The sequence below is a fragment of the Mus caroli genome, unplaced genomic scaffold (assembly GCF_978045245.1).
Source record: "Mus caroli unplaced genomic scaffold, Mus_caroli_1 scaffold_22, whole genome shotgun sequence".
Taxonomy (NCBI): domain Eukaryota; kingdom Metazoa; phylum Chordata; class Mammalia; order Rodentia; family Muridae; genus Mus; species Mus caroli.
In genome coordinates, this window is record NW_028227277.1 from 7,651,739 (window position 1) to 7,674,215 (window position 22,477).

At 42.1% G+C, this 22,477-nt stretch overlaps 1 protein-coding gene across 1 annotated transcript; it reads right to left on the reverse strand.

The window, feature by feature from the left end:
- Nucleotides 1-10,253: 10,253 nt before the first annotated feature.
- On the reverse strand, nucleotides 10,254-20,980 carry LOC147000045 (uncharacterized). The gene is given in 4 exon segments (XM_085834369.1): nucleotides 10,254-10,523; nucleotides 10,525-13,028; nucleotides 13,031-13,173; nucleotides 20,283-20,980. Coding segments are annotated over 4 exon segments (3,615 nt in total).
- Nucleotides 20,981-22,477: the final 1,497 nt, after the last annotated feature.

A 22,477-nucleotide genomic window follows, 5' to 3' on the forward strand; every position in this document is an offset into this window, starting at 1 on the left:
TGAAGAATATGCATCATCTGAATGTCCATGGTAGGTAAGACAGCAGTCTTAGAAGTCTTCTAAGAGGGTGCAATGCAGTAGTCTCAGGGTTAGTATCCTCCTCAAATATATGTCCATCCACATAGTCCTATGCATGGAGGACAGGACATCTCTGTCTAAGGGAAGACAACAAAGACAGGAATCTGATTTACCCTTGCTTTGATATTCTTCTGTTTGGTATCTCAATCCAGAGTGCTCTGAGATCTCTTAGTTCAAAACAGTGCTTCCCAGGCCATGAAAATTAGAAGGGGTAGGTAGGAGATATGCTGGGAAGATGGGGAATATGTGGGGTTTCCCTGATCACACAGTCCATGTCTGGAGCACTTTCTGTTGTGAATGTCTAAATCTTCCTATGTAAGTTGGGGGAGGAGCTTGGGCAGCTTTGCACAGAAGTAGCACTGTTGTGTCCTTTATCAAAGGGGTAATGTGGCAAACTTCATGGAAATAAGGGAGATGAAGCACCCTGATCATAAGCAGACTTTCTGAGAAACTCTGTGCAAAGGTGAAATTCTATATCTATTGTCAGAGGTGTAAAATCTCTGGGTATTTCAATAAACTAAGAAAGACCATTTCACATTGGAGAATATATAAATACCTTGTAGAGCATAGGAAGTTCCAGATCAGCTTCCAATGCTTTTTCAGTATTTAGAATATCCATATATTTTGTGTGCCACGTGGACAGCAGACAGCAATTGTTCCAGTATTCCAACAGGTTGGATGGTTATCTTTGGTCTATGAAGCCTTTAGTCGAATGAGATTAGTCCAAAACCCCTTTCCCCAGTGGAGGAATGTCTCAGAATATTCATAGCAGGAAGAAGTTTGAAAGTAATCCTAGACAGTTGGGATGTAGCAGGCACACAAGGTCAATAAAACAATATCTATGGACACCTTACAAGAGAGGGTAGGCATGAGCTCCCTTTGGGCAAAAGGAAATACATCAGGCCAATGTAGGCATTAGGAGAAGGCTTTGTTGCTCACTAGTAAAAAGGGAAAGAGAAAATATTTATGAGTAGATGTAGAGTGTCTGGGGCTTCAATAGGCAGAGGGAGAGGTGCTGAAGCCCAGGTATGAATGAATGATATTTACAGACCTCTTGGGCAGAGGGTGTGAATTTGAGGACCTCTAGAAGAAAAGGAGTCATTTTGAGGTCTCTTTCAGGTGAGTTGTTCGATGTGAGCCACAGTTAAGTGCAATGTTTGTGCACTACTTTATCAGGAAGAGAATGGTTTGGAATCATTATTGGTCAGAGATGGTAGTTACTGATGACTTTTTAGCTGGAAATGGAGTTTGGGTCCTGGGGCAGGTAGAGATGATTTCAGGCCCTGTCAGTCTTACAAGATAGTTATTGGACCCTCTAATATAGAGATTGTATTTGATATATGATGGACAGAAAATGGTAGTCTAAGCATTGATGTTTAGGACTATATGACTAAGGCAGTCTTCGTGTCTGTTTAAAGTCCCAAATCTATTTACGGATAAAGAAGAGAACTAGCCTACCTTGAGCAGGGCAGGTGGAACTGTATCACAGCTTAGAAGATTCCCGTCTTCAGTTACACCATGGTAAACCTTGTAACAGTACAAGTATTATTAATGATTTACACCATGGTAAGCCTGGTAGCAGTACAAGCATTATTAATGAGCCATGATTGTCAGTCTCTAAGCAGTCTTGATGCTTATCATCAGTTTTGTATGTAGGATGGTATGACGGACAGATGACCTAACTTTCAGGCTCTTTTAACACAGAGCAAAACTAAGTGAAATACTTTGGCCCACATGTACATTTTCCTAGAGGCCATGGTTAGAGGGAAATGATCTAAAGCTCACAATTGGAGGGCTTTGTTTGAAGCTCATGTGTAGGTGGAATATGCTCTGAGGACACTTTGATTTAGGTCCCCTTAGGCAAAATGAAAATTCTGAGGTCCCAGGAGTAAACTCAAGTCATTCTTATAATGGACCTTTGAGAGAGGAAGAAGGTTTGGGGTATTGTTTGTAACAGCAGAAAGGCCTGAAAGCCACCTATCCTAAGTGTTGATTACCCGTCATCCAAAGTGAATGGTATGAGGTGCCAGGAGAATAGGTGCAGTTTGAGTACCCTGTATTCATAACTGCAAATTCTGGTGTTATCCCGAAATACTTTTTTTAAAAAGAAAGTGCCTGGGGCAGGAGAAATGGTACAGTGTTTAAGAACACAGACTGCTCTTCCAGATGTCATAAATTCAATTTCCAGCAAGCACTTTGTGGCTCACAACCATCTGTAATGGAATCTGGTGCCGTCTTCTGTGTGCAGGTATACATGCATATAGAACATTGTATGTACAATAAATACATATTTAAGAAAGAAACTAAGAAAGACAGAAAGTGAGAGGGAGAGAGAGAGGGGGGGGAGGGGGAGAGGGAGAGGGAGAGAGAGGGAGAAAGGGTGGGAGGGAGGAGAGAAGGAGGGAGGAAGGAAGGAAGGAAGGAAGGAAGGAAGGAAGGAAGGAAGGAAGGAAGGAAGGAAGGAAGGATGTCCCTGGCCACGTATGACCAAATAGCAGGATCCAGTCACCACAATGTGCAGAAGAGGAAAATCTAGTTTACCTTGGGTAATTGGAGAACAGAATGGCAGTGCATCATTTGATTCCATCTCTTCCTGCCAGTTTTCACTATCCAAATATCGTATATACTATTGGAAGGAATACAAGATCAACATGCCCTTACAACAGGGTGAGTGGTTGTATGAACTCTAAGACTCCCTCATGGTTGTATTGGTCTGTAGATATCCATAAATAGACACGAGAAAACAGCACTTCTGACAACAACCTCTAGGAAGATTACATGCAGGTTAGTTTTAGATTTCTATTTTCTGCCCACTCTCCTACACCCAGAAAGATGTGAGGTCCCACTGTGAGGTTGCAGTTGCACTTGACTGGCAATCTTGATCACAGAGAATGGCACTAAAGTATTATGGCTTAAAATTCAAGTTTAAGGTGCCCTTGGAATGACATGATGCTCTTGGGCATCCCATAGATGGAGGCTATATCTGAAACTCCTATGACTTTAGATGGAATAACTGAGACCCACTTGGCCATGGTAGCCAAAACTGAGGTTTCTGTCATCATTGTTCCATGGGACATCCACGCTTGGCCAGGAACTGAAAGTCTATAGTCCTATGTTTGAAGGAGGAAATCATAGCCCCACTTTGCACTATACTGAACTGCATGTGAGTGGATCTGATTCTAACTCCTACAAAGGGAATGGCATGAGGCTTACTTGCTCTGGAGCATCTTTTGTTACAAGAGAAATGACTTAGCCCCACTTTCAAAGAAACATAAAGTTTGAGGGTATTTCCACTAAATGACTTTTTGAGACCACCTTGGGCAAATGTGGACGGTCTGCAGTAGGCTTTGTCATAGGAGGGAATTCTGACATTCTCTTCAATGAAGTAAAAGGACTGAGGTCACTTGAGAAAAGAGGGAGCCCTTATGAGAAAGAGAAAATGATGAGAACTGGTTGTACAAAAGTATGCATTAGAAAACTGTTGGAGAGTATGTGAGAACCATGCACATCCTGTTAAGCATGAATGTCCCTCTTACCGTATTCAGTAAAGGAAGTCCCTCCACTGCTCTTCAGCTTCCAACTCTTCCTTAGTTGGTAGAATTTCCACATCTTGTGTTTAGTCTTGGGAAGTTCAAGCATCAACCGAAGCATTTTTTTAAACAGCCTGGATGCCTGTCCCTGGCTAGTTTGCCTCCTCCAGTTTGTCTTCATATGTCCATATATGGGCAGCAAAAATTTGATTAGATTGCAGAGCATAACCTCGGGTCCTGTCAATAATTCTACACATAGGTCCTGGGAACACAAACCAGAGAGGAACAATATATGTCCCTTGCCATCCTGAAAAAAGGTGAAAGGTTTGAATCTCCCTTATTTAGAGAATATAGATTGGATTTGAAAGAAATAAGAGGATGCTTGAGGATACATGTCATGATACACTGTTATCCAAAAGGGCATATCTAAAGTCACCTTTGGAATAAAGGAATGTGTAAGCTTCCGTTTGTCAAAGACAGTGGTTAACATTCCCTCTTGCAGAGATGGGCAAGATCCGAGGCCACATTGTTGGGGAATGGAAGGAGCAAGGCACAGTTCTCTCGACTACAGTGTGGAGTATTTGACTAACATGGGAGTTCTGAGAACTGTTTCTCAGAATGGGAAATTCTTAGACCACCTTCAACAGAGGAGAAGTACTGAATGTCTTGGTTCCTAAGGTAGAGGTCCCCAGTCATACTTTGCAGGACACAAATATCAAATTCACCCATGATCAGCAGGGGAAGGTTCTAGATTACATTGGGTACTGGAGGAAGGTTCAGACTCTGCCTCACCACCTTGCTAGTATTTTCCCCATATGCATACCCTGTGTAACATCTTTGAGAGTCCAGGCAGTTGTCACAAAAATCTTCCAACAGGATAATAGTTATGCAAGCACTTATGTTTCCTCAAGGCGGTGTTCAGCTGCACACATCTGTGAATAAAAGATAAGAATAGTGCATTTTGATGACCAAATTTCAGACACAGGATGTGAGGGACAATTTCAGATTTCTGTCTTCTGTCCTGTGATCTAAAAGGAGAGATTTTTGATGTATCACTGGTTGCAAATGTGCGGTATGGATATCTTAGACCGAGGAGTTAGTTTTGAAGCAAACTTCGTCAATAGGAGTGTTTGTGAGGCATGGGCAAAAGACAGGCTCTGGTGGTTGGTTCTTTAGTTGCAAAGGTGGACCTGAAGTCCACTAGTGTAGAGGGTAGAGGTCTGAAAAACCCCTTATACACAGGAGCTAGTCCTGAGAGTCCTTTCAATAGACTTTGATATCCCCGGACCCCCTTTGCAGATACTGAATGTCTAAATTCCACTTGGTGAATGGATATAGACAATAGGCCCAGATTCCTACTGGGAAGACAGGGAATGTTAGATGCTCTTTTATGTAGAATGAGTGGTATCCATGGTCTGTCAGCTCATTAAGGAAAAAAGACTCAAAGCTATTTGGTAGGATTAGGAATATTCCATGTAAGGCATAATACATGTTTTAGGCCATGGTTGGCCAATAGGGTCTAGGGCAATGTTAGTCTTAGGCGAGTTCTGACATTCTATTCAGTGTCGTGAGAAAAAAAAATGTGTTAACATGGGGAAATGTGGGCCCCAAGTAAGAGAGGGCTCCAAGGCCCTACTGAGAGAGGAGGAAAGAATCTTCTTGAGGCAGACTGTGAGATTGCCATATACACTTCTGTCAAAGTAAAGGTCCCTGGTACCTTATAGAGTGGAGAATGTTTCCAGCCATGATCATAAGTTTCCAATTGTTATTCAGAGATTTGTATTTTCATAGTTTGTGTTCATTCAGGAGAGACAAGGCAGCAACATATTTCTTCTTCCAAAGGCTTTGGATGACTGTTGCTGGCTAGGATACTTCTTTGACTTTGTTCATCAATCCAGGTCTAGGCAGAATTAATGAAGTTATTACGTTTCTATTGACTTGCCTGAAGGCAGATGGCGCAGGTTCTTTGCTCTGATTTGTTACTTGGACTGTGGGACCTCAAACCAGAGTGGACTAGGATACCTTGTTGACAGAAGGAGTCACTTTTGGAAATATGCCTGATCAGGTAGGTATAAAACTACTTTCACCATATATGGGAATGTCATTTTTGAGAAAGAGAATATGTTGGGAGGATAAGGAAGATTAGGAAGGTCACAGAATCCTTCAGCCAAAAGTTTACCTTGGGAATTAGAAGAAAATGTCAAAAATAGCTTATCAAGTGCAAATGTCCTCATAGACCAGAATACCAATGTGTTCTGAGACTTTGAGTTGTGCTTGCCAGCAATCAGAGCATTTTTTAAACAAATTGTTTGGTAATCTCTAGCTCTATGCTCTCTGCAATCTGTACAGCAGCATACCAGGCATAGACAACAAAGATGGAACTGCTCCATTTCAAGTGACAGGCTTAAAAATAGAAGTTAGATTAGGGTTCATATTTTTACTGTCATGTCACAGGGCTTCATTTCAGAGTGTTTGACATCCCTTCTTTTATTTGAGCATGCCTGGCCTTCCATGTCAGAAGGAAACTTGAGGACCTCCTAGAGGAATAGACCTCAGGATTCAATGCATAGAAGTGGATTTTCTGAGGTATGTATGGTCAAGAGATGTTGATTTAAAGTTTCCTTGAGAAAAAAAAAAAAAAAAAGAACAACTGCCCGAGTTTTTCATTTCAGTGGCTTTTCTGTAGGTTCCGTAAACAGCAGAATTTGTATTAATCCCCAGTCAAATTTAAGGGTGTGTCTATATTTCCCTAATTCAAAAATAAAATGTAAGTTTCTTCCTTGAGAGTATCTATGTCAAAGATTCTTCATTGAAACCCTTTTGAATCTAGAGTTTACCTTCAACTGAAGGAAAAATCTGGAAAACATTAGGAAAAAATATCTAAGGTTAATTCCATAATATCAGCAAGTTTTGTTGGATTCCTCGACCTAAATGAATGTCCAATCCTCTTTTGGACAAACTGGTATGATCAGAGGCTCCCTTTGCTTCAGTGGGAAGATGTGATGCCTCCTTAAGCAAAGGTAGAAGGAGTGAATACCCCTGGGGAGAAAGGAGGTGTTGATATTCTTGTAACAGGAGAGATGTCAAGAATATGAAAATCCCCATAATATTTTGAGAAAAATTAAATTGCTTACCTTAGCTCACGAGGTCCTAGCATTGCCACACCTTCTAACAGTTCTTCACAGCCTGGGGTATACATATCCTTTGCTGAATTAGCAAGACACCAAATACAGATACCATGATCCGTGAAAAGCTTGGGATTGTGTCCTCAGCATGATTGTCTCCTAAGAATTACGTTCAACCAACCAGAACTGAGTTAGAATGATGATTTCTCACCATGTCATGTGACTGCACTCAAGGAAGTGGCATAAGGTTCCAGGACTCGCCTTCTCTTCTTGATTTCTGTGAATTTTGACCAGGGGGAGAAATGCTCCTTGGTCAGAGGTAAAATATCTCATGGTTTCCTGGACAGAAGGGATTTTTTAAGACCTCGATCATCACGGGAAGGAAAATACTATAAGTTTGGAAAAGAGAAAGTCCCTCAACCCTGTTGGACAGTAGGGGAGTTGCCCTGTTCACCTTCTGTAGAGGAGGTTGGTCTAGACACTCAAGGCCTCCACATCTTCAGAGAACTCTAAAAAATTCTTATCTCTGAGGACTCCATGCAGATTTGATAGAAATCTGAAGTTTCTTCTGACAAGTCGGCTCTAAGTTCCTGGATTTGTTCCCTATTAAACTTACAACAGGGCACACAGGTGTGGGTGTGGAGGACAGTTACCTTTCTGATGACCAGCTTAAAGAGAGCCTTGGATCCAGGCTGTGGTTTTTATACATTGGCCATGGGACTTGACTCTGGAGTTCTCTGAGATTTGGGTTTTTTTTTATTTGTTTGTTTGTTTTTGGTGGTGTAAAGTGTATTCCCTAACGAATAAGGTCTGAGGGAGAAGCTCTTAGTTGAATGGTAGACCTGAGTCTGTCACGAACAAAGAGCGAAGCTCCTGTGTATTCTTGGTACCAAGGATTCAGCCTTAAGCACACTAGAGCTGAGCCTGAATATTTGAGATACACTTCTCACTCACAAGGTCAGTTCTGCACCTTGCTTCATCAGAGGGGTGTTCCTCAGACCTTTCCAGTGCAGAAGGAAGAAGAATAAAGCATTTTACTCAAGGTCAGCTGACCTCTTTGGCATACCCTTAATGTCAGGGGATAGTATGGTTAGAGAAAGCAAGGTTTAGGCCCTCTTCAAAAGATAAACTAACTGGGTGTCAGCCCCCTTGAAGTTATGGGATACTTTACATCTGAGGGGGGCTGATGTGATGGGGTTGGTATTTACCCTGGAGGTATAAATTATCCTGGGTCTAGAAGGGTACATCTGAGTCCCCATTGTGCCTTCATCAATGCTATTGCATGCTGATAGTAAAAGAGCCATATTTGTGGCCTTCTTAAAATGTTGTTGAGGTCTGAAGTCCTTTGCTTATCATGCCATATGTATCAGGGCATCTTTAGTCATTGAGGACCTATGTGACACCTTTGTTCTGAAGTGGTATTCTGAGGGGAATTAAAGAATTTCTGAGGCTTCTGGTTCTCATATGTTAATGCTGCCTTCAACACTGGGGAGTTTCTAACATATTTGATTTTGGGGGATACATCTGAAACCCCCTTGAGTTATTGGTGTAAGTTGTGAGTCACATAGGTTCTATTTCATGTATGTGGGTATACTGTCATTGTTTTCAGACACACCATAAGGTGGTATCGGGTCCCATGACAGATGGTTGTGAGACGGCAAATGGTTGCTGGGAATTGAACTGAGGACCTGTGGAAGAGTAGTCAGTGCTTTTAACTGCTGAGCCATCTCTCCAGCCCCAGCACATTGGTCCTAGACAGGTAAGATTATGGTCACTTAGGCTATTGGGGAATCTCTGAGTATCCCTGGTTCAGAGTGGGCAGATCAGAAGTCCCCTTGGTCCATACAGTAGTTTGGAAGATCTGTGGTTCTTAAGCTGTAGGCCTGAACCTTACTAGAGAAGAATGTCTGGAGTGTATTTGAATTCCTGTTTTAGACAAAGTGTACCTGATGACTCCTTGAGCCATTGAGGGTGATTTAAGCCCCACTTCAAGAATGGGGGGAAACTGTGAGTCTTCATGGTGCTGAAGGAATAATTCTGAGGTTTCTGTGTCAGAAACAGGACTTGGAGGACCCATTGACAGAGTGAGAATGTTGACGTATCAACAAACAAGCTATAAACGATGCCATCCTTTAGAGGCAGAAAGGTTCACACCATGTTGGGGCACTTAGAAATGCCAAAGACTCTTGGATCTGTACAAGATCAAGTGTCGATTTGGAGAGGAGAGAAGGCCTGAATATTTCATTATCGAGGCTTCCTGGGAACCTAGAACACACATATCATGCAGGCCATGCAACAGCTTAATCAATCTCCAGTATGCTAGGAGGCATTTCCGAGGTAGTTCTCCTGATAAATCAGCTGCCTACTTCTGAACATGGCAAGGCTTTCTCGTTTCTGCTGGCCAAATTAATGTCTGTGTCCTGGGTTCATGAACCTGCTGGCTACTCTTAGGATCTTCGACCTCAGGCACCCGGGTCCTGATCCTTGGACAGAGGTACTGAGGTCAGAGGATCAGAATAAGAAGCACTCAGTGCACCTTAGATCAAGGGAGTCGATTTGTCATGGACTAGATCAGATCTAGTAGGTAGGTCTAGGTCCTCAATGATCAGAAGAGCCACATAATATTCTCCATGAGGTGAAAATTATATAGCATGCTCTTCTGGCTACAAATTGTGAGCTACTCTTAATCAGAAAGGGGATTCTTGTCCTGCTTTTAGTCACAGGGGCATAGATGATGCTTCAATGTGCATCTGAGGCTGCTAGGAGTAGAAATTGTAAGTTTGATAGACAGTTGATGAGAAGAAAAAGTTCAAAATTCATGTTGCTCATAAGGGGCATAGAAAGGGAAAATATGAGGGCAGCTTCTGGATCAAATAAGAAGTCAAAATGCCAGGGTAAGAGAGAGTAGGGCCCAGGCTGCTCTCTTGAGATGGACTGCTTTACAGGTTCCATTTGGCAGGCTGGGAAGCTCTGGTGCGTCCCTGGAAAGAAGGAGGAAGTCGGAAGCAAGGAGTAAGTCGTAAGCCTCCTAGAGCATTTTCGATATCTCTTTTGTCATAAAAATTATGTGTGAGGCCCAGTTTCTTAGATGGGGTATTTGAGAGGTCACCTCTTTCAGCCTGAAGCATTCTGAGTCTTTCTGAAACAGGGATCACATAGCCAGTGACCCTCTGGTGAGAACTGGAAATTCTGAGTCCACATTGGTCTGATTGAGAAGGTCCTACACCTCCTTTAGGGGAGAGGGAAGAACTAGAACTCCCCTTTTGCCATGCGATCCTGTTGAGATTGATTTTCATATAAAGTGTATATTTGTGGCCTCCTAGGACAGAATGGTCACTAAGGGGGAACCCAAATTCATATTGTAATGATGGGTCTCTCCAAGGACAGGAGAGAGCAGTTACCACATCCTCTGCTTGACATATTGTAGGTCTGTAATATCTTTGCATAACAGAGAATGTTTCAAAAGGGAATGTGGTACTCCCTTTTGGAGGTATCAATCCCCATAGGGTAGGCACCAAAGCTATGGGATCCCGTTTGGCACTTCTGGAAGGTTTCCCTCCCTCTTGGACAACAGGAATATGTTTTGAGCCCTCCTTAGTAGAAACAGGGTGGCTGATATCCTCTTTGGGTGATGATGAGTATTTCACCCCTCTACGGGGACTGTCTCTATCTGGAGATGACTCAATGTATTCTTGATCTGCAGGAGAAGTTTGCAGGGCTCCTTGGGTAAGACAGGCTTTCCTCTGTTTTCTCCTGGTAGAAGTAGCGTGTCTGGGAATCTCATGAGGAGAGGTGGGATGCCTGAGGCTCTCTTCATGAGAAAGAGTGGTTCGCATGCACTCTTCTGTAGGGAAAGAGGATAGTTTGCCAACCTCATGCTCTGAATTGGGAGCTTGTGTGTCCCATTGGTCAGAAGGGGCTTTTTCTGATGGGGTTTCAGTAGACTTGGATGGTCTGTGAATGCCTTGGTTTGGTAGGGGACTTCTGAGGCCCTCCTCATGAGATGGTGAGCATCTGCAGGCTCCTTTAGCAGAATTCGAAGTGGCGAAGTTTATGTTAGTCACAGTTTTAAGCTTTACACCTCTTTTCTTAGATTTGCAAGCTCTTAACTGCATTTTGGAAGAATGGCAGTGTTTCCAGTCCGCATGTTTTGAGCACACAGATTTCAGGCCTGCTTGACCTACAGAGGAAGGGCTTGGTCCTGTTTTCCGCAATTTAGAAGGTGTGGGGCAATCCCCTGGAGGAGGAGAATGACTGAGACATTTTTTACAAAGGACACCAGATCTGAAACTCAATTCTGATGATTTTAAGAGGGAGATGCTCCTTTGAGGAGTAGAGGTAGGACTGGATTCCTTTTCTGCATACTTGGAAGATGTGAGGCTACTTTCAGCAGAAGAGATACATGTTAAGGCATCAAGTTCTGAAAGGCAGTATCTGATATCCCCTTCAGGAAGTGGGACATGTTTCAATATCCTTTGGTTAGATTTGAAACTTCTAGGGCTCTTCTTGAGATAAGAGGAATTTCTCTGGCCACCTTCATGAGGAGGGGTAGGAATAAAGTCCCCTTCTGCACAAAGGGACAGTCCCTGAAACTCTGTTGAAAAGGAAGTACCAACGGTTTCTTGGGCAGATGGCAGAGGTTCTAGAGGCCCCTGGGCTGGTTGAGAAAGTTCTATACTTTCCTGGGGAAATGCTGGTGTTCCCAGGATCCCTTGTTCAGATACTAAAGGGCCCAGAGCACCTTCACTGGGTTTCAAAAGACACAAAGACCCTAACACAGATGGCAAAGTTTCTGGAGTCCATGACACAGATTCTGAACTCTTAGAAATGGATTGTGTACATGTCAGAGGCTCTTCTGCCTCTGAACTAAGTGTTGAAGGAGCTGGCAATTTGGGAGAATCTTGTGTGGCTGACAAAGATTCTATGACCTCTTGGGTGACAGGTGGTATTTCTGCACGATTTTGCATACATGCCTGTGTTTCTAGTGTGTCCTGGGCAGAATCAGAAAGCCCAAGATCTTCTGGATTGGATGGTGAATATCCTCAAGTCTCTTTTTCTAAACAGGGTCCTGGGCACTCTTGAGATAACAAGGAAGTTTCTGGAAACCTTTGGGAAGATATTGATGTTCCTAGTAGACCTTGGGCAGACAGGGAAGGTCTCCGAGATATTAAGACAGATTGTGACACTTTTAAATCCAATTGGACAGATGGAGAAGGTCCTAGACTCACTATGGTAGATGCTGAAATTTCCAAAGTGCCTCGTGAAGCATTGGATATTCCTGGCTTGCCATGTGTACAGGTACAACCTTCCAGATTCCCCTGTAAAGACAAGCAAGGGCCTCCAGCTTCTTGAACAGATAACAAAGGTCCTGGATTCACTTGAGCAGATAGGGACATTGTCAAAGGCTCTAGGACAGATGATAAAGATCCTAGTGTTCCTCTTCCAGATAAAGAAATTACCATGTGTCCTTTGGAAGAATGTATAGATCCTGAAGGATCTGAAGCAGATGGATCTGTTTGTTGAACTTTTTGTGAAGATTTCCAAGACTCATTTGGTTCCTGGCATGAAGTTAAAGCCCCCTCTGTAGGTTTTGAGAGATCTAAAGGCTCTTTTGTGGAAAGGGAAGGATCCAAATGGCTTACGGAAGAAAGTGAGGAACTAAGTTGTTCAGAAATTGCAAGTTCCAGAGGTAAGTCACTGGATATCACATGTCCTGGGGTAGCTGTTGGAAATTTATGTGCACCTGATACAAATGATGTATATCCTAGAGTCCCCTGTGGTGGCAGCAAAGGTTCTACAGAGCCTTGTGTAGTTGCTGAAATCCTCAAAGATCCCTGGTCAGATTTCAAAGTCCTGGCTGTATTTTGAGCAGGGTGGGTATATCCCTGACACACTGGGAAAGATGGTGAGTCTGCTACTGTGTAGTGTGTAGATGTGGACTGAGTTCCTATACATTGTGTATGTAAAGAAGGACTTGAAAACCTTTTGGAAGATGTAGAATGTTGGGTAGACCTTTGTGGACATGTGGACAGATATATGGTCCCATGCGCAGAGGGACTGGGACTCACACCTCCATGAGCAGAATCAGAAGATGCTTGAGTCCCTTGTTCTGAGAAGGAAAGACTGAGAGGATTATGAGAACATTCAGAACATTGTGATGGATTCATCATTGCCTTGGCTGACATAGAATGTTTCAGAGGCCCCTGGGCAGATTGCAAAGGTGCTAGATACCCTTGGCCAAATGGGAAAGTCTTTGCACCTCCTTGGGTAGATGAAGAATGCCTACCAGTTGGTAAAGTGGTGGCAAAGTTCCTAGGGTGGCTGAAGTAGACTGAGAAGTTGCTACAGCCTTCCTCACTTGTTGCAAACGGCCTAAAGCACTCTGTGATTCTTCATATTGTGCCAATATCCCAGTGGCATCTGTTGAATTTTCCAGATTTCTTTGATTTGAGAAAAAAAAAAAAAACTTTGCATGGGCAAAGTTCCCTCTTCTGCCCTGGAAAGTTCCTTGGGCTTTTGAAAAGATGGCAAAGCTTCTAGAACCACTGGAGTAGGTACAAGATGCTCCTTAACACCCAGTACAGGTGGGCAATGTCCTACAACTGATGGTGAAAGACAAAAGGTTTCTTGAGATTTCTGGCTACGGAGTAAAGATCCAGTATCCCTTGGGAAATCTGGGGATCTTTGTGCAAAATGTTGGGCAGTTGGGGAAAATCCTACATCTGTCTGTCAAGAAGTTGGAGGATGCAAAGTATTTTGAGCAGATGAAACATTTTGTGCATTCCCCTGTTTAGAAATGGGTAGTTTTAGAGACCCTTGAGTAGAACAGAAATATCCAAAAGCCTCTTGGGAAGATGAAGAGCCTAGGGTTCCTTGTGAAGATAAAGAAATTCCCAGAGTCATCTGATCAGATGGCACAGTTTCTGGTAGCACCTGGTTATTTTGGGTAGGCCCCAGATGTCCTGGAGTGGGAATCGAAGTTCCCACAGACTCCTTTGCAGACATGGACATTCCTACTGTGGTTTCTGCAGATAAATAATTCCCCTCAGTGCGCTGAGAAGATGTAGAAGACTCTCGAGTTGTTTCTAAAGATTTAGTAACTTTCAGACCACTTTCTACACATAAACATCTCAAACATGGAGTTACATGAAGTGATGCTGAAAGATTCAGATGCAGTCCAGAACATCTGGAAGCTTCTAAAGTCCCTCCAGGAGATGGAAATATTTGATTTTTTTTTCTGAAAATGCTGGGGATTGTGTTGAATGCAGTTGAGACATTTCAGCAGATCCCCAGATATGGGTCATTGCCTGGGCTGAGATGGAAAGTGTCAGAGGCCCCTGGGCTGATTGCAAATGTGCTAGGTTCCCGGGACCAGATGGGAAAGTTTCTGCACCTCCTTGAGTAAAAGATGAATGTCTACCAGGTTCTCGAGGTGATGGTGGCCAAGTACCTAGAGTAGGCAAAGCAGATGTAGAAGATTCTGAATCCCCCCTCACTTGAGGCAAAGGACCCAAGATAGTCTCTGTGTGTTTACATTGTCCCAAGTCAAAAACCCCTGTGGAATCTCCCGAAGGTTCTAGATAACTGCGGGTGGATGACAAAGAACTTTGCACAGGCAAAGTCCCCTTTGCAGCTGTGGAAAGGTCCTTAGACTTTTGAGAGGTTAACACATATCCTTGAGAGTCTTTACTAGATAGAGGATTCTCCTGAGAACCTAGTACAGATGGTGAGTGTGTTACATCTGCTGGTGAATATGAAATGGAATTTTGAGATTTCTGGCTAGGTAGTAATGGCCCAATGTCCCTTGAGGAAACCGGGGAATTTTGTCCAGAATGTTCAGAAAGGGGAGAAAAGCTCATAGCTTCCTGGGAATAAGTTGGATGTAGCACAGTCTTTGGAAAAGATGGCACAGTTGTACAGTCCCTTGTTTAGTTGTGGACAGGTTTAGAGACCCTTGGTCAGAAAGGGAATGTCCAAAAGCCTCTATGGAGAATGAAGAGCCTAGAGTTCCTGGTGAAGATAAAGAAATTCCTAGAGGCTTCTGAGCAGATGACAAAGACTCTGAGACCACCAGAGTGATTTGGGTAGACCCCAAATATCCTGGAGAAGGAGTCAAAGTTCCCACAGTCTGCTTTGGAGACATGGGCTTTCCTACTGTGGCTTGTGCTGATAAGGAATGCCCCTTAGGACTCTGAGTAGATGAAGAAAACACTACAGTTGTTTCCCTAGATTTGGTCCCTTCAGATAAGCAAGGTCCCACAGTTCCTTGTTCAGATCTCAAAGATGGTGGTGTCACCTGTAGTGATGTAGTAAGATCCAGATAAACTCCAGTATCCCGTCCCGTGGGATTCAGTTTTTCGTGGGTGCGAGGGGGACCGCGAACCTGGAAGGAAATGGGAGGAAAAGAAAGAGAGGTGGAGACCAAGTAGATTGTACCTATCAAGGTCTCGTTTATTATGCTGAGGTGCCTTCTTTTTAAAGCATACATCACGGAGAAAATGGGAGGGGTCGAGGGAGAATTATACAAAGAACAAAGAAGTGGGCATCTGCTGACATGGGGGCTGAGGTCAGGCGCCAAACTTGCGGGCACTCTGCATCTTATCTCTGGAACATAGATCCTCCTTGACAGCCTTGGGTGTCAGGCTGGGCTCAGGCATAGCTCATGTCCTTGGATGTCATGGGAACTCAGGAAGAGATAAGGAAGAGGGGACTATTATTCAACTTTACAGCCTTAGGTGTTAGGAAGGGAATAAGGAGGAAGGGGGGTGGCAACCAGCTCTTAGCACAAGGCCATTTGATTTGTTAAAGAGATTTGAGAAAGAATCACTTTCTCACGGGATGGTCTCTGACATCTCCCCCTTCTGAATTAAATTTAATAAGGCCACACTTAACTGAGGTGATCAAATAATCTCTTCATCTTTAGATGAGCGGGCATTACCATGGCTGGGGGGACATTGACCAGATTCCTCCCGTGGCTGCTGTCACAGACCCACACTTGTGGCTCTTGGTATCTTTTGGGGAGGCGAGGCAGAGCCTTAGAAAAATTATTAATTGTAACTGAAATTAGATACCAACCTCTTTCCAAACTGGGTTTGTCTCTCAGGGAACTCAGAAATGGTCTATATGGACCTTCCCCTGCAATACTTAGTTTGCACCCATGCTGGGCCCATACCAGATTCGCATTTTTAACGAACCAGCATGCACAATTCTGAGTTTTCTGCAGTTCTCGTAGGAGAATTATCAACCTCAGACTCAGTAAGGCCTCTACAAGAATTATGTCAATTGTAACGCCACAATTTGTGGCTCTTAAGCTATAATAGGAGCTGGAGGTCACCCTTCTTTGTCCCTATTGTCTCCAAAACCTAAGGAAACAAGGGGACTCTGCATTAGCAGCAAGGGTGGAAAATTGGAGACAAGTCGCTGTTTCTGTCTCGGTGGGAGGAGGATCTTCTTCGTCTGAGTCCTGGATATCCAGCTGATGGTAGTGGACTGCAACCGGCTTACTTAGAGCAGCTTCAATCTGTGACTTAACAAAACTGGTTAATTTTTTAAAGGCCCAGGGGCCAAAAGACAAAAGCAGCAGAATACCCAAGAAAGGTCCCAAAAGTTTGGGAAGCAAGGTAGTGACCCAGGGAGAAGTAGGTAACCAATTTTTATACCAATATTGTTGTTTCTCTCTGCTGCGTTTTCGCTCTTCCAAACTAGCTCTAACTTTATCTATACTATCTTGAACTAAGCCGGTCTTGTCAGAGTAAAAACAACATTCTTCTTTGAGGGCTGCACATAACCCTCCTTCTTTAAGGAACACTAAATCAAGACCTCGCCTGTTTTGTAATACTACATCAGACAGAGAGACCAAGGAGTCTTTTAGATTTTTTAAGCCTCTCTGTAACTCTTGAATATCTCTGTCCACAGCAAGGTGGAGCTGAGTATATTGTTGTTGGGAAGTGACCAAAGATGCAATACCTGTTCCTGTGCCCGCAGCTCCTAAGCCTAGGATTACTGCTAAGGTTACTGCAGAAATAGGCTCTCTCTTATCACGGGGTAGATCTGTGTCACTCTTCCAGAGCTGGAGGAGGTCTTCTGCATGGTGTACTGTCAGCTTCTGGAGAAGCTGAACTACAACACAATAATCTCTGTCATCTAAAAATGTCTGAGTGACTATATAGGTAGTAAGTCCAGTAGAACATGCTAAGTAAGTACCATTAGGTGCTCCTAGATATCTAGAGGTGGCCTCTACTATAATAGTCTGATTGCAAACCTCTAATAAGGCCTGAGGAGGAAGCATGGAAGGCCCAAAAAGGCATAAGCCTATGCCAGACACCTGACTTAAAGTGAGTCCATCATGGCTCTCAGGGTGCCATCCAAGTTTGCTGGAATCATTAATTGCAACAACCAATCTAAATGTTGCCACCCCTTCGTAAAAGGGAGGTTGAGGAGAAAAGCACACCCAACATTCTTCATACTGAGTAGCATTGGCTGCATGTATAGTAGTAATTGATGCATTAACTAAGGATAAAATTAATTCTGCGGAGGAGGGAGATCCAGCAGGTAAAGTGGGCTGGAATATAGAAGTCCCAGGTGGACCTAAAGTAATAGTTTGTGGAATATTTGTTTTTTTAGGATAAGAGGAATGTAAAAAGAGATTGGGGCCTATAGCAGCCGACCCTAAGAATGGGGTGTTCTTAAGTAACTGGATTTTAAAATTCTTAAAAATAAAAGTATGATTTAAATAATGTGTATGGGGGTATAAATAATGTGTATGGGGGTATAATTTCTCCCCTTTTTGTTTAAAGAAGATAGAGTTTTTAAAGTTATATAATACCTTGTCTTTGAGAATTATAAAATTGTTGACAAAACCACTTAAATACTGGACTGTTATAGTTGGTTTTAATATAACATGGACAGTGACTAGTTAAACTTTCAATTGTTTCTCTTGAAGAGAGATTGTAACTAGAATTTTTGAAAAGTTATTATAGTCACATGTGTATAATTTATTTATTTAATAATCAGAAATAAGAGAAAGTCCTTAAGTTTGCTTTGAGAATAACTATCTTCTAGAGAAAAGCAGCTTGATCAGTAAGTCTAAAACCCAAATAATTATAAGGATCTTGAGTTTGTAATTTTTTTTAGGAGCTATCTGTAATCTTTAACAGTTAAAGCTTTATGTAAACCTCTACAACATAAAAGCAAATCTTGGGGGCCTTTTCTAGGCAACCCAAGACAATTTCTTAACTGTCTAAAAACAGTCTTTTTAAAGGAACAGTATTTTTTCTTATAAGTCCCATAAGCAATTGCAAGCTCTGAGATATAATATTGAGTATTAATATACAACTTAAAGTTTAATTGTTCAACATTTTTAAACACCATCTTTAGCACACAATTTAATTGTCTGTGCTGAAATAGGATAAGTATGTGATTTAGTTCACATATACTTTTCTCTCATATAAAGGCTATTTTTTAAACACAGTAAATGGGATGCATGCATGCATGAATTTATAGAAGATATAGGAGCATGCATAAAAACATTGTTTAACTTATTTTAAGACAATGACTATCAATTTTACTTAATATGATGTTATGTAATAGATCAAACATCAATATTTTGCAATAACTAAATTAATGGCTGTTTGGAACAAGGAAAAGACACTTATATATATAACCAAACTCTGTACACTATAACTTTATATAAAGTAGGCAAGTCAAATCACAATGTCTTGATAAATTCCACAGCTTGATTGACCTTTTATAAACGTTGAATTTAAACTTTATTTAGAACAACATCTGGCTAGGTCTGTAACAAGGCTCTAAAAAGTGCCACACAAGCTGCGCTGAGGCTGCTTTCCTCTGAGCTCAGCATCAACCTAAACGCAAACATTTTCTCAATCTGAACACTCTGTCAGAGTCCTGGCCCAAAGATTATCCCTATTTTGAAGTATCTTTAAAGACCTGTTTTTCTGGGTTAGTACTGTTTAGAATGACTCTAACCCTGAGTTCTCAATTTTAAGCTAACTTTCTGTTACAAGCAAAAGGCTGCCTGCCCCTTTAAGAGCTTGTAATTGGCCCTTAGCGGGGCTTTTTTAGCTGTACTTGGCTCTTAGCCACAGTGCCGCAAATTTATCAGATTGTGCTATGTAAATTGAGATTGCTTTTTAAACAAGTTAAACTAAATTAAAGGATGTGCAGCCAGCAGATAAAGTTTTAACCATTTATATTTTTTAACATGAAACACAGAACAACAATCATTCAAACAACAAACAAAAACAAACATGAATTGACAAATATATGGACAATTTGGTGCACCAAAAACAGACAATAGACAGACAGGGAATAGAACTTGGTGTCTCAAAGGGACACAGATATCTTAACCAGAGCTAAGAATATCTCCATAGGAGATAGAGAGGAAGCAGGACGTCTCCCGTTTTCCTTCTGTTTCCAGGAGAGCTCTGAAATAGCTTATTTTCATTTTTTCTCTTTTTTGCTAAAAGGTCTCAAACAGGGGATAACTGCTTTTCTAAAACTTATTTTCTCTCTCTCATGTTTAGAGTCTACTTCCTTATCTCCTTCTTCTGGGAATACATCCAGAGAAGGGAGAGGAGGCACAGTGGTTGCTTTGATAGTTACTCTTCAATAAGAAAAGACAGTTGTAGGGACCGCATCGGGACCCTCATTAGCTAGTTTATCATTTAAGTCTCTACCTATCTTTCACCATTTTTTACAATGTATCTCTGCTTCATCTATAATAAACCATGGACATACCTGGTCTATGAAAATAAAAAGTCTAATCTAATTTTTCTTTTTTACTCATACTCCTCTTTCTCTGAGAGCTACCTTTAAGCCTTTGATGAAGGCTGCCTCTTTAGATAGCTTATTTCCCATAACCTGAAGTGGAGATGACTCACTCACCAAGGACTTCTCGCTCTTCCATGAGCAGCAGAAGGGGTACTTCACTGCTTCTGAATTGTTGGGGTCGCAACGAACTTCTCTGGAACCTCCACCGATTAGGAATTATGATCTGGACCTCGCCCTCACGTCGGGCGCCACTTATTCCATCCCGAGGGATTCAGTTATTCGTGGGTGCGAGGGGGACCGCGAACCTGGAAGGAAATGGGAGGAAAAGAAAGAGAGGTGGAGACCAAGTAGATTGTACCTATCAAGGTCTCGTTTATTATGCTGAGGTTCCTTCTTTTTAAAGCATACATCACGGAGAAAATGGGAGGGGTCGAGGGAGAATTATACAAAGAACAAAGAAGTGGGCATCTGCTGACATGGGGGCTGAGGTCAGGCGCCAAACTTGCGGGCACTCTGCATCTTATCTCTAAAACATAGATCCTCCTTGACAGCCTTGGGTGTCAGGCTGGGCTCAGGCATAGCTCATGTCCTTGGATGTCATGGGAACTCAGGAAGAGATAAGGAAGAGGGGACTATTATTCAACTTTACAGCCTTAGGTGTTAGGAAGGGAATAAGGAGGAAGGGGGGTGGCAACCAGCTCTTAGCACAAGGCCATTTGATTTGTTAAAGAGATTTGAGAAAGGATCACTTTCTCACGGGATGGTCTCTGACAGTCCAGCACATCTGGAAGTTTCTGAGGTCCCTCGGGTAGATGGAGAATATTCATTTATTTTTGAAACTGCTGGGGAAGGAGCTGAATGCAGTAGAGCCCCTTCTGCAGATCCCCAGATATGGGTCATTGCCTGGGCAGAGATGGAAAGTGTCAGAGGCCCCTGGGCTGATTGCAAATGTGCTAGGTTCCCGGGACCAGATGGGAAAGTTTCTGCACCTCCTTGAGTAAAAGAAGAATGTCTACCAGGTTCTCGAGGTGATGGTGGCCAAGTACCTAGAGTAGGCAAAGCAGATGTAGAAGATTCTGAATCCCCCCTCACTTGAGGCAAAGGACCCAAGATAGTCTCTGTGTGTTTACATTGTCCCATGTCAAAAACCACTGTGGAATCTCCCGAAGGTTCTAGATTTCTTCGGGTGGGTGACAAAGAACTTTGCACAGGCAAAGTCCCCTTTGCAGCTGTGGAAAGGTCCTTAGACTTTTGAGAGGTTAGCACATATCCTTGAGAGTCTTTACTAGATAGAGGATTCTCCTGAGAACCTAGTACAGATGGTGAGTGTGTTACATCTGCTGGTGAATATGAAATGGAATTTTGAGATTTCTGGCTAGGTAGTAATGGCCCAATGTCCCTTGAGGAAACCGGGGAATTTTGTCCAGAATGTTCAGAAAGGGGAGAAAAGCTCATAGCTTCCTGGGAATAAGTTGGATGTAGCACAGTCTTTGGAAAAGATGGCACAGTTGTACAGTCCCTTGTTTAGTTGTGGACATGTTTAGAGACCCTTGGTCAGAAAGGGAATGTCCAAAAGCCTCTATGGAGAATGAAGAGCCTAGAGTTCCTGGTGAAGATAAAGAAATTCCCAGAGGCTTCTGATCAGATGACAAAGACTCTGAGACCACCGGAGTGATTTGGGTAGACCCCAAATGTCCTGGAGTAGGAGTCAAAGTGCCCACAGGCTGCTTTGCAGACATGGCCTTTCCTACTGTGGCTTCTGCGGATAAGGAATGCCCCTTAGGGCCGTGAGTAGATGCAGAAAACACTACAGTTGTTTCCCTAGATTTGGTCCCTTTAGATAAGCAAAGTCCCACAGTTCCTTGCCTTTAATCCTACTCTTGGGCGGCAGAGGTAGGTAGATTTAAGAATTCAATCAAGGTCAGCATGGTCTACAGAGGGAGCTCCAGGACAGCCAGGGCTACACAGAGAATCCCAGTCTCCAAACTCAAATAAAAAAAAAAAAAAAAAAAAAAGAACAAAAAGTGTTTTAGGGTTTTGGATTTTTATGTATATATTAGAACTTAAGGGTTTGATAAAAATGGGTTTGTAGTGTTTTTAGAAGAATGTTTTGGAGGTATTTTTGATTTTCAAGGTTTTAGTGTATGTTTACAGTTCTTTCCTATAACTTTTAAGGATTTTAAGGTGTTTTAGTGATTTTCAGTTCTTATTAGGCTTTAGTTTATTTTTTCAGGATTTTAATGTTTTATTTAGGTGTTTTTAGTGTGTTCTTGAGTATTTTTTGAAATTTTTATGATTATATTTTTTGGGATTATGAGTTTTAGTGTTGCCAGGTAGTGGTGGTCCATGCCTTTAATCCCAGCAATTGGGAGAGAAAGGTAGTTGATTTTTGAGGTCGAGGCCAGCCTGGTCTACAGAGGGATTTCCAGGACAGCCAGGGCTACAAAGAGAAACCCTGTCTCCAAAAACTCATATAAATAAATAAATAAATAAATAAATAAATAAATAAATAAATAAATAAATAAATAAATAAGAAAGACAGTCAGACAGACAGAAAAGTTTTACAAGGATTTTGGCTTCTTGTGTATTTTTTTAGATTTCAAGGGTTTTTTTTTAAAGAGTTTGTAGAGTTTTTAGAAGAGTATTTTATAGTAGTTTTTTGGTTTTTTGTTTTTTGTTTTTTTTTTTGGATTTCAGTCTTATAGTGTATTTTTAGTGTATTATCTTGATTTTTAAAGGATTTTAGAGTACTTTAGTATTTTGGGGTTTAATCTAGGCTTTATTTTATTTTAAATTTTTAGCATTTTACAGTACTTATTAGGGTTTTTTGTTGTTCTTGACTTGTTTTTTAAAAATTTTAGGGTTTTATATTTGTGGTTTAATTGTTTTAGGGCTGCCAGGCAGTGGGGGTCCATGCCTTTAATCCTAGCAATTGGGAGGCAGAGGTAGATG